General features: G+C 40.6%; 1 protein-coding gene across 16 annotated transcripts in view; it reads right to left on the minus strand.

The window, feature by feature from the left end:
* The window catches only part of LOC131937921 (centrosome and spindle pole-associated protein 1), a 96,369-nt gene that overhangs the window by 27,284 nt on the left and 55,975 nt on the right, over positions 1-13,110 (minus strand). For all 16 annotated transcript variants that reach the window (XM_059295677.1, XM_059295672.1, XM_059295673.1 and 13 more), the window contains 7 exons: positions 8,779-8,882; positions 7,209-7,314; positions 5,704-5,868; positions 4,251-4,348; positions 2,973-3,232; positions 2,037-2,090; positions 1,230-1,379 (listed from right to left, as the gene is read on the minus strand). In XM_059295677.1, the coding sequence (XP_059151660.1) occupies positions 1,230-1,379; positions 2,037-2,090; positions 2,973-3,232; positions 4,251-4,348; positions 5,704-5,868; positions 7,209-7,314; positions 8,779-8,882 (937 nt within the window). The remainder of the gene's footprint in view (positions 1-1,229; positions 1,380-2,036; positions 2,091-2,972; positions 3,233-4,250; positions 4,349-5,703; positions 5,869-7,208; positions 7,315-8,778; positions 8,883-13,110) is intronic.

The raw sequence follows: 13,110 nt of genomic DNA on the forward strand, positions 1-13,110 counted from the left end.
ACATTTGTCAAGTCTCTAACCTCCAGTCTAAACATTTGTCAAGTCTCTAGTCTAAACATTTGTCAAGTCTCTAACCTCTAGTCTAAACATTTGTCAAGTCTCTAGTCTAAACATTTGTCAAGTCTCTAACCTCTAGTCTAAACATTTGTCAAGTCTCTAACCTCTAGTCTAAACATTTGTCAAGTCTCTAGTCTAAACATTTGTCAAGTCTCTAACCTCTAGTCTAAACATTTGTCAAGTCTCTAGTCTAAACATTTGTCAAGTCTCTAACCTCTAGTCTAAACATTTGTCAAGTCTCTAACCTCTAGTCTAAACATTTGTCAAGTCTCTAACCTCCAGTCTAAACATTTGTCAAGTCTCTAGTCTAAACATTTGTCAAGTCTCTAACCTCTAGTCTAAACATTTGTCAAGTCTCTAGTCTAAACATTTGTCAAATCTCTAACCTCTAGTCTAAACATTTGTCAAGTCTCTAGTCTAAACATTTGTCAAGTCTCTAATCTCTAGTCTAAACATTTGTCAAGTCTCTAACCTCTAGTCTAAACATTTGTCAAGTCTCTAGTCTAAACATTTGTCAAGTCTCTAACCTCTAGTCTAAACATTTGTCAAGTCTCTAACCTCTAGTCTAAACATTTGTCCAGTCTCTAGTCTAAACATTTGTCAAGTCTCTAACCTCTAGTCTAAACATTTGTCCAGTCTCTAGTCTAAACATTTGTCAAGTCTCTAACCTCTAGTCTAAACATTTGTCCAGTCTCTAGTCTAAACATTTGTCAAGTCTCTAACCTCTAGTCTAAACATTTGTCCAGTCTCTAGTCTAAACATTTGTCAAGTCTCTAACCTCTAGTCTAAACATTTGTCAAGTCTCTAACCTCTAGTCTAAACATTTGTCAAGTCTCTAGTCTAAACATTTGTCAAGTCTCTAACCTCTAGTCTAAACATTTGTCAAGTCTCTAACCTCTAGTCTAAAAAGTTGTCAAGTCTCTAACCTCTAGTCTAAACATTTGTCCAGTCTCTAGTCTAAACATTTGTCAAGTCTCTAACCTCTAGTCTAAACATTTGTCCAGTCTCTAGTCTAAACATTTGTCAAGTCTCTAACCTCTAGTCTAAACATTTGTCCAGTCTCTAGTCTAAACATTTGTCAAGTCTCTAACCTCTAGTCTAAACATTTGTCAAGTCTCTAACCTCTAGTCTAAACATTTGTCAAGTCTCTAGTCTAAACATTTGTCTCTAACCTCATCTTCCTTCTCCTTCAACTTGCGCTGCTCCTCCTCGTACTCTCTCTGCATCTTGGCTCTCTGCTCATCCAGCAACCTCTGCTCCTTCTCCTCCTCCAGCCTCTCCAGCTGTCTCCTCCTGTACTCCTCAGCTTTTTTCTCCTCAATCTGCAGGAGGCAGGGATAGTTTGATACAAGGATAGGGTTGGCAATAGGGTTAAAGATAAGGCTTGTGATAGGGATAAGGATAGGGTTGGCAATAGGGTTAAGGATAAGGCTTGTGATAGGGATAATGATAGGGTTGGTAATAGGGTTAAGGATAAGGCTTGTGATAGGGATAAGGTAAGGAATTGGGAGTTGGATAGGAAGATAGATTGGGATAGGAAGGATGACACATTATAAAGGGAGGTGTAATTACCCAGGAGGGAAGTCATTTATTTGGGGGGGGGGGGTAATTAATGAGGGATGTTTAAGACATATCAGGTACACACCAGCAACTGCCCACCACACCAGCAACTGAACACCAACTGACCAACACACCAGCAACTGCCCACCACACCAGCAACTGCCCACCAACTGACCAACACACCAGCAACTGCCCACCAACTGACCAATACGCCACCATCTGCCCACCACACCAGCAACTGAACCCCAACTGACCAATACACCAGCAACTGCTTGGCACACACCAGCAACTGAACCTCAACTAACCTATACATCAGCAACTGCCCACCAACTGACCTATACATCAGCAACTGCCCACCAACTGCCCACCACACCAGCAACTGCTTGACACACACCAGCTGACCAAAACTAACAACTGACCTGTTTTTTCAAGTCCACCTTGTACTTGTCAGCTTGCATCTTTTCTGCATCAGTCTGTTAACAAAGAGTTGACACTTACATAACAATACATCATAGTGACATGACATTTCCTTCATACTACCCTGACACTACCTCCAAACAGGCATTACATTCAGGTAACCCACAGCCAGACCTAAAGTAACCCACAGCCAGACCTAAAGTAACCCACAACCAGACCTAAAGTAACCCACAGCCAGACCTAAAGTAACCCACAGCCAGACCTAAAGTAACCAGCAGCCAGACCTAAAGTAACCCACAGCCAGCCCTAAAGTAACCCACAGCCAGCCCTAAAGTAACCCACAGCCAGACCTAAAGTAACCCACAGCAAGATTTAAAGTAACCCACTGCCAGACCTAAAGTAACCCACAGCCAGCCCTAAAGTAACCCACAGCCAGACCTAAAGTAACCCACAGCAAGATTTAAAGTAACCCACTGCCAGACCTAAAGTAACCCACAGCCAGACCTAAAGTAACCCACAGCCAGACCTAAAGTAACCCACAGCCAGACCTAAAGTAACCCACAGCCAGACCTAAAGTAACCCACAGCCAGACCTAAAGTAACCCACAGCCAGACCTAAAGTAACCCACAGCCAGACCTAAAGTAACCCACAGCGAGACCTAAAGTAACCCACAGCCAGACCTAAAGTAACCCACAGCCAGATCTAAAGTAACCAGCAGCCAGACCTAAAGTAACCCACAGCGAGACCTAAAGTAACCCACAGCCAGACCTAAAGTAACCCACAGCCAGACCTAAAGTAACCCACAGCCAGACCTAAAGTAACCCACAGCCAGACCTAAAGTAACCCACAGCCAGACCTAAAGTAACCCACAGCCAGACCTAAAGTAACCCACTGCCAGACCTAAAGTAACCCACAGCCAGACCTGTAGCCAGACTGACCTTAGGCATCCCAAAAATACCATGACCACCCCGGGCAAACGAAGCCTCTCCTTCTGCCGTGGTCTGGACAGGTGGGGGCCCGATGAGGTCGTCCCTGTAGCTGTTGGCTGCCCTGGTCGTGTTGCCTGCCTGAGGGCCGCCTCCCCCACCCCCATAGCTTCCACCATAGGGACTTGCTGCACCACCCCCACCCCCATAGGTCCGGGGAGAGAACTTGTCATTTCTGTTGGTGTTGTCAAACCTCATCTGGCGCAGATCAGCTGGTAAGCACATTCAGATCACATTAGTTTTAGAATGTATATGGTTATATAGACATTTAGATCACGCTGGTTTTAACATGTATATAAACAAAGCAAAATTGAAGAGTTTAATTAGTGTCCGAAGTAGAAAAGCTTTTAATTGTAAATAAATACATTATATAGACAGGCTTTTATATATACTTATAGACATTGGCAGACCAATGTTGTAGACTAGCCGTTTACTTTTGATAATTCACTAACTTCTACAGAAAGGGAAGTAACTAGCATTAAATTATCTTGAAATGCTTATCCAACCAATCATATAACCATGAAATAAATGTCACACAAGTGTTAAATCAAACACAATCAAGATAAAGAGGTCAGAGTGCACCACAAGCAGGCAATATGTGAAATGTGTACAAAAAACCAAGTACAAAAGTGTACAAGTCACACACAAGACATACTCACTGCACGGCCATCAGCATCAAGAGAAAAAAACATTCAAAAGGTTAATGGACAAAAGTTAATGGTGCTAGGTGGGACAAAAACCTGCTCATCTTCTAGTTCAAGATAACTATCATTAGATTAGGATTAGGGAAAAATATCAGTTTTTTTAGATTCAATATTGTTACAGTTGGGTTTCAACTATCAAACTGGCTAGTTGATCTGTTGCCATGGCAACAATACTAGACCAGCCATTGTGTAGTTACAACTCAAAGTTCTGCTACTTATCCAGAGTTGAAAGAATGTCTACTTACAAATGTTACAGCTCAAAGTACTGCTACTTATCCAGAGTTGAAAGAATGTCTAATTACAAATGTTACAACTCAAAGTTCTGCTACTTATCCAGAGTTGAAAGAATGTCTACTTACAAATGTTACAACTCAAAGTTCTGCTACTTATCCAGAGTTGAAAGACTGTCTACTAGCAAATGTTACAACTCAAAGTTCTGCTACTTATCCAGAGTTGAAAGACTGTCTACTAGCAAATGTTACAACTCAAAGTTCTGCTACTTATCCAGAGTTGAAAGTCTACTTACAAATGATGTTGCCGTGCTGGTCTCTCATGGGGGCCCCGCCTCCACCTTTACCAAAGGGGTCATAGTTTCTTGCCTCCTCTTCCATCTTCAAGTCATACCTGCGTACATCAGTTCAGTCAGTTGTTTCATTTAGTTATGTCTAAAGTTTTAAGTCATACCTGCGTACATCAGTTCAGTCAGTTGTTTCATTTAGTTATGTCTAAAGTTTTAAGTCATACCTGCGTACATCAGTTCAGTCAGTTGTTTCATTTAGTTATGTCTAAAGTTTTAAGTCATACCTGCGTACAGTCAGTTGTTTCATTTAGTTATGTCTAAAGTTTTAAGTCATACCTGCGTACATCAGTTCAGTCAGTTGTTTCATTTAGTTATGTCTAAAGTTTTAAGTCATACCTGCGTACATCAGTTCAGTCAGTTGTTTCATTTAGTTATGTCTAAAGTTTTAAGTCATACCTGCGTATATCAGCTCAGTCAGTTGTTTCATTTAGTTATGTCTAAGGATCAACTTATACTCAAACATGTCATGAGATGACCAAGTAAAAAGTGTGTACACATGTTATAAGATGACCAAGTAAAAAAAGTGTACACATGTCATCAGATGACCAAGTAAAAAGTGTGTACACCGGTCATGAGATGACCAAGTAAAAAGTGTGTACACATGTCATGAGACGACCAAGTAAAAAGTGTGTACACATGTCATGAGATGACCAAGTAAAAAGTGTGCACACATGTCATCGGACCACCAAGTAAAAAGTGTGTACACATGTCATGAGATGACCAAGTAAAAAGTGTGTACACATGTCATGAGATGACCAAGTAAAAAGTGTGTACACATGTCATGAGATGACCAAGTAAAAAGTGTGTACACATGTCATGAGATGACCAAGTAAAAAGTGTGTACACATGTCATGAGATGACCAAGTAAAAAGTGTGTACACATGTCAACAGATGAACAAGTAAAAAGTGTGTACACATGTCATGAGATGACCAAGTAAAAAGTGTGTACACATGTCATGAGATGACCAAGTAAAAAGTGTGTACACATGTCAACAGATGAACAAGTAAAAAGTGTGTACACATGTCATGAGATGACCAAGTAAAAAGTGTGTACACATGTCATGAGATGACCAAGTAAAAAGTGTGTACACATGTCATGAGATGACCAAGTAAAAAGTGTGTACACATGTCATGAGATGACCAAGTAAAAAGTGTGTACACATGTCATGAGATGACCAAGTAAAAAGTGTGTACACATGTCATGAGATGAACAAGTAAAAAGTGTGTACACATGACATGAGATGACCAAGTAAAAAGTGTGTACACATGTCATGAGATGACCAAGTAAAAAGTGTGTACACATGTCATGAGATGACCAAGTAAAAAGTGTGTACACATGTCATGAGATGACCAAGTAAAAAGTGTGTACACATGTCATGAGATGTACACAAGTGCTCACTTCTCTTGCTCCTCCTTCTCCTTTATCTTCTTCCAGTTTTTCTCCTGCATCTGCCGCTCCAGTTCCTCCCTGTAGGCCAGCTGGCTCTGGCGCTGCTCCTTCTTCTTCTCACTGTCTGAGGGAAACTCCATGCCTGTGGCAGGCGGTGACGTCCTGCCCTTGGCCCTGTACACAGGCAGGCACATTTAGAATACACAACACTTTGACTAGACATGTCTACACAACACTTTGACTAGACATGTCTACACAACACTTTGACTAGACATGTCTACACAACACTTTGACTAGACATGTCTACACAACACTTTGACTAGACATGTCTACACAACACTTTGACTAGACATGTCTACACAACACTTTGACTAGACATGTCTACACAACACTTTGACTAGACACGTCTACACAACACTTTGACTAGACATGTCTACACAACACTTTGACTAGACATGTCTACAGAACACTTTGACTAGACACGTCTACAGAACACTTTGACTAGACATGTCTACACAACACTTTGACTAGACATGTCTACACAACACTTTGACTAGACACGTCTACACAACACTTTGACTAGACATGTCTACACAACACTTTGACTAGACATGTCTACACAACACTTTGACTAGACACGTCTACACAACACTTTGACTAGACACGTCTACAGAACACTTTGACTAGACATGTCTACACAACACTTTGACTAGACATGTCTACACAACACTTTGACTAGACACGTCTACACAACACTTTGACTAGACACATCTACACAACACTTTGACTAGACACGTCTACACAACACTTTGACTAGACATGTCTACACAACACTTTGACCAGACACGTCTACACAACACTTTGACTAGACACATCTACACAACACTTTGACTAGACACGTCTACACAACACTTTGACTAGACACATCTACACAACACTTGACTAGACACGTCTACACAACACTTTGACTAGACACGTCTACACAACACTTTGACTAGACATGTCTACACAACACTTTGACTAGACACGTCTACAGAACACTTTGACTAGACACGTCTACACAACACTTGACTAGACACGTCTACACAACACTTTGACCAGACACGTCTACACAACACTTTGACTAGACATGTCTACACAACACTTTGACTAGACATGTCTACACAACACTTTGACTAGACATGTCTACAGAACACTTTGACTATACATGTCTACACAACACTTTGACTAGACATGTCTACACAACACTTTGACTATACATGTCTACAGAACACTTTGACGAGACACATCTACACAACACTTTGACTAGACATGTCTACACAACACTTTGACTAGACATGTCTACACAACACTTTGACTAGACACGTCTACACAACACTTTGACTAGACATGTCTACACAACACTTTGACTAGACATGTCTACACAACACTTTGACTAGACACGTCTACACAACACTTTGACTAGACACGTCTACAGAACACTTTGACGTCTACAGACTAGACAAACTACCAACCTTGGTTCCTTAAAGCGAACCCTTGACCCTGGTCCATCACCACCTAAACCAGACAGGTTGAGTGAGGGTACACCTCCTCCTCCCCCACCTCCGCCACCAACAGGAGCTGGGGAAAATAAAACTCCATTAAATGTCTTATTTAATATGTTGATTATTGAGGATACCACACATATCCTCTAAATAACAATCTACATTAACTGAATGTCTGCGCTACAAAAACTAGTTCTACAATGCCAGAGTTTTTTTTGCCAACACTCAGCCTTGGGCTAGATCAATCTGTGCCAACAGTTCGAGGCCAAACTTGTTTCAAGAAAAACACAACTACAAATTAAAAGACAGAACACAACAGAGCGAAAGAGGAAACAAGAAAACATTAACATAATCTTACCATTAAAAATACATTTTTTTTCTTGTTGGCTAGGATTCAGTTCTGGCAAAATTTTGTTTCCAAAATGTTTTGAAGATTGGTTGTTACATGTGGTTTCATGACTTAGAAAGGGGTCGATATTTTTCAAGAATTCCCAGTTAAGGTCAGAGTGGGGGAGGTTGGGAGGAAAACAGATGGCCGACATGGCCTCTACAACATGCCAGATAAGATAAAACATTCATGTTAGGGAGGGGTGGGGCTGGGGGGTCATTTCATGAACAACATGCCAGATAAGATAAAACATTCATGTTAGGGAGGGGTGGGGGGTCATTTCATGAACTACATGCCAGATAAGATAAAACATTCATGTTAGGGAGGGGTGGGGCTGGGGGGTCATTTCATGAACAACATGCCAGATAAGATAAAACATTCATGTTAGGGAGGGGTGGGGGGTCATTTCATGAACTACATGCCAGATAAGATAAAACATTCATGTTAGGGAGGGGTGGAGGGGAGGGGGGGTCATTTCATGAACAACATGCCAGATAAAACATTCATGTTAGGGAGGGCTGGGGGGTCATTTCATGAACAACATGCCAGATAAAACATTCATGTTAGGGAGGGCTGGGGGGTCATTTCATGAACAACATGCCAGATAAAACATTCATGTTAGGGAGGGGTGGAGGGGAGGGGGGGTCATTTCATGAACAACATGCCAGATAAGATAAAACATTCATGTTAGGGAGGGGAGGGGGGGTCATTTCATGAACAACATGCCAGATAAGATAAAACATTCATGTTAGGGAGGGGTGGGGGGTCATTTCATGAACAACATGCCAGATAAGATAAAACATTCATGTTAGGGATGGGTGGAGGGGAGGGGGGGTCATTTCATGAGCTTGGTATAGTTGATGTCTGATTTAAAAGGCTTGGAATGTCTATCTTGATTCTTACAATAAAATCTTGAATATGGTCAATACTGTTTTTTCATGATAGCACTAAGATAAGTGAGATAAAATGAGATAAGTTTGTCCTACCCATCTACAACGCAACAAAGACCCCCTAAAAGCAGCTAAGACTCCCCCCCCCCCATTATGAAGCAGCTAAGACCTCCTCCCCCAACAATCATGAAGCCGCTAAGACCCACTTCCACTATGATGCAGCAAAGCCCCCCCCCCATACTATGCAGCAACTAAGACTCACCAGCGTTGAGCCCAGGGTCCAGTGGGTTCCTAGTGGCGTAGAAGTTGTAAGCCTCATCCACTGAGCTGTTCATGAGAGGAACAGCATTAGCTGTGATGTAGGTCCTAGAAGAAAAGTGCAACCAGTTTAGTACAAACTCAAGCATTTTATATCACATTTTATCACACTTTAAATATCAATTACATTACTTACATATTTAGTTATACATATTTTTTATATATTAGAAAATCTGCAGTCATGTAATTAAGATTGAATTAAAAAAAAATTGCACACACATGAAATCATCTTGAGAACAAAAAATTCTTAAATCCTTGAATAACCTGTTACAGTTTACTAGACAGCAGAGGCGTAGCGACCCTTCCCGGCATCCGGGGACACAATTTCAATTTGGCGCCCCCCTCGGGATCAAGTTTTCAATTTGCACCCCCCCTCCAAACTTTCGATTTGCACCATCCCCCTCAAACTATTTATAATGCAAAAATGCCGCTAAAATGACATTTTAATTTGTTTTTACAACCCATTTTGGCGCCCCCTAAGGTCAGCGCCTGGGGACATATGTACCCCCTGGCACCCCATCGCTGCGCCTCTGCTAGACAGTGTGTGCTAACAGGATAAAATGGTGGTGTTCCTTACAAAGTCAAATTTAGAGTGATAGAGTGAAATAAGGGAGGTCAACTGGGTGCAGCACTAGTAGAGTCACATGAACTAGCACATTGAAATAGGTCAGATCATGGCTAGATTTAGCTTGACATGTGACCTACTGGGCTGAATATTTATGGTTGAATTTCCTGAGTAGCAGCACTAGTAGAGTCACATGAACTAGCACATTGAAATAGGTCAGATCATGGCTATATTTAGCTTAACATGTGACCTACTGGGCTGAATATATATGGTTGAATTTCCCAAGTAGCACCTGGTAAAGTAATTTGTGTGATTGCCAGTTTGACTTGTGAAAATTAAAAACACAGACAAGAAATGTGCAGAAATAAATCAGTGAGAAATGGATGTTAATAGAATATTACAATAAAGAATGCTAAATAATTCTTACATATCGTCAACCCATCTTTGAGCATTTCCATTGACAAAAAAAGTTATATGATAATGTTAAGTTTAAACTGAATTTTAAAATTTCAGATTAATACAATTTCAAAGCGCAAATTATAGAATGTATTCAACAGAAATGAAGTAAGTCCATGGCAAAAGTTTTGAAATATCTTAGACTAGAATGCAACTTTTTTAAAAACATTATAATTCTTTGCCTTTTTAAATATGGGATGGATAATTATTAGCATCTCTCCCAGGCTTGCGTTTGTGTTTGACCTAGTCATGATAGTGTGTTTGACCTAGTCATGATAGTGTGTTTGACCTAGTCATGATAGTGTGGTTGACCTAGTCATGATAGTGTGGTTGACCTAGTCCTGATAGTGTGGTGACCTAGTCATGATAGTGTGGTTACCTAGTCATGATAGTGTGGTTGACCTAGTTATGATAGTGTGTTTGACCTAGTCATGATAGTGTGTTTGACCTAGTTATGATAGTGTGTTTGACCTAGTCATGATAGTGTGTTTGACCTAGTTATGATAGTGTGGTTGACCTAGTCATGATAGAGTTTTTGACCTAGTCATGATAGTGTGGTTGACCTAGTCATGATAGTGTGGTTGACCTAGTCATGATAGTGTGTTTGACCTAGTCATGATAGTGTGTTTGACCTAGTCATGATAGTGTGTTTGACCTAGTCATGATAGTGTGTTTGACCTAGTCATGATAGTGTGTTTGACCTAGTCATGATAGTGTGTTTGACCTAGTCATGATAGTGTGTTTGACCTAGTCATGATAGTGTGGTTGACCTAGTCATGATAGTGTGTTTGACCTAGTCATGATAGTGTGTTTGACCTAGTCATGATAGTGTGTTTGACCTAGTCATGATAGTGTGTTTGACCTAGTCATGATAGTGTGTTTGACCTAGTCATGATAGTGTGTTTGACCTAGTCATGATAGTGTGTTTGACCTAGTCATGATAGTGTGTTTGACCTAGTCATGATAGTGTGTTTGACCTAGTCATGATAGTGTGTTTGACCTAGTCATGATAGTGTGTTTGACCTAGTCATGATAGTGTGTTTGACCTAGTCATGATAGTGTGTTTGACCTAGTCATGATAGTGTGTTTGACCTAGTCATGATAGTGTGTTTGACCTAGTCATGATAGTGTGTTTGACCTAGTCATGATAGTGTGGTTGACCTAGTCATGATAGTGTGTTTGACCTAGTCATGATAGTGTGTTTGACCTAGTCATGATAGTGTGTTTGACCTAGTCATGATAGTGTGGTTGACCTAGTCATGATAGTGTGTTTGACCTAGTCATGATAGTGTGTTTGACCTAGTCATGATAGTGTGTTTGACCTAGTCATGATAGTGTGTTTGACCTAGTCATGATAGTGTGTTTGACCTAGTCATGATAGTGTGTTTGACCTAGTCATGATAGTGTGTTTGACCTAGTCATGATAGTGTGTTTGACCTAGTCATGATAGTGTGTTTGACCTAGTCATGATAGTGTGTTTGACCTAGTCATGATAGAGTTTTTGACCTAGTCATGATAGTGTGTTTGACCTAGTCATGATAGTGTGTTTGACCTAGTCATGATAGTGTGTTTGACCTAGTCATGATAGTGTGTTTGACCTAGTCATGATAGTGTGTTTGACCTAGTCATGATAGTGTGGTGACCTAGTCATGATAGTGTGTTTGACCTAGTCATGATAGTGTGTTTGACCTAGTCATGATAGTGTGTTTGACCTAGTCATGATAGTGTGTTTGACCTAGTCATGATAGTGTGGTGACCTAGTCATGATAGTGTGTTTGACCTGTTTACAGCAGATATTGAAGCCACCCATGTCAACTGGTGGAAATATTTCTTGCAATCAACATATCAAGTATTAAATTTAGCATTTAAAATATTTCTTGCAATCAACATATCAAGTATTAACTTTAGCATTTAAAATATTTCTTGCAATCAACATATCAAGTATTAACTGTAGCATTAAAAATATTTCTTGCAATCAACATATCAAGTAATAACTTTAGTATTTAAAATATATCTTGCAATCAACATATCAAGTAATAACTTTAGTATTTAAAATATTTTTTTTGCAATCAACATATCAAGTATTAACTTTAGTATTTAAAATAATTCTTGCAATCAACACATCACAGATTTACTTTAGCATTTACCCTGTCTATCAAACCACTATGAGTAACTTTATACGGTCTGGTTAATATTATACAGTGTGTAGATATTATACATAGGGTAGGTTTTTACATAAACACAGGTAGGTTTTTACATAAACACAGGTAGGTTTGATACACACAGTTGGCCATGTCAAATGGTCTTTAATTCTTTACCAGACTAGACTTAACCTAACTTTACCAGACTAGACTTAACCTAACTTTACCAGACTAGACTTAACCTAACTTTACCAGACTAGACTTAACCTAACTTTACAAGACTAGACTTAACCTAACTTTACAATACTAGGCTTAACCTAACTTTACAAGTCCATCAGAAAAAATATAGTTGACATAAAGTAAATGTAGTGACCACACCGAAAAGTGAATCAAGTGACAACGCTCAACAGTGAAACAAGTGACCACGCCCAACAGTGAAACAAGTGACCACGCCCAACAGTGAAACAAGTGACCACGCCCAACAGTGAATCAAGTGACCACACCCAACAGTGAAACAAGTGACCACGCCCAACAGTGAAACAAGTGACCACGCCCAACAGTGAAACAAGTGACCACACCCAACAGTGAAACAAGTGACCACGCCCAACAGTGAATCAAGTGACCACACCCAACAGTGAAACAAGTGACCACGCCCAACAGTGAAACAAGTGACCACGCCCAACAGTGAAACAAGTGACCACGCCCAACAGTGAAACAAGTGACCACGCCCAACAGTGAAACAAGTGACCACGCCCAACAGTGAAACAAGTGACCACGCCCAACAGTGAAACAAGTGACCACGCCCAACAGTGAAACAAGTGACCACGCCCAACAGTGAAACAAGTGACCACGCCCAACAGTGAAACAAGTGACCACGCCCAACAGTGAAACAAGTGACCACGCCCAACAGTGAAACAAGTGACCACGCCCAACAGTGAAACAAGTGACCACGCCCAACAGTGAAACAAGTGACCACACCCAACAGTGAATCAAGCGACCACACCCAACAGTAAAACAAGTGACCACACCCAACAGTGAAACAAGTGACCACACCCAACAGTGAATCAAGCGACCACACCCAACAGTGAAACAAGTGACCACACCCAACAGTGAA

This window comes from Physella acuta, unplaced genomic scaffold (assembly GCF_028476545.2).
Source record: "Physella acuta isolate Inbredline_101_S28 unplaced genomic scaffold, ASM2847654v3 ptg000225l, whole genome shotgun sequence".
Taxonomy (NCBI): domain Eukaryota; kingdom Metazoa; phylum Mollusca; class Gastropoda; family Physidae; genus Physella; species Physella acuta.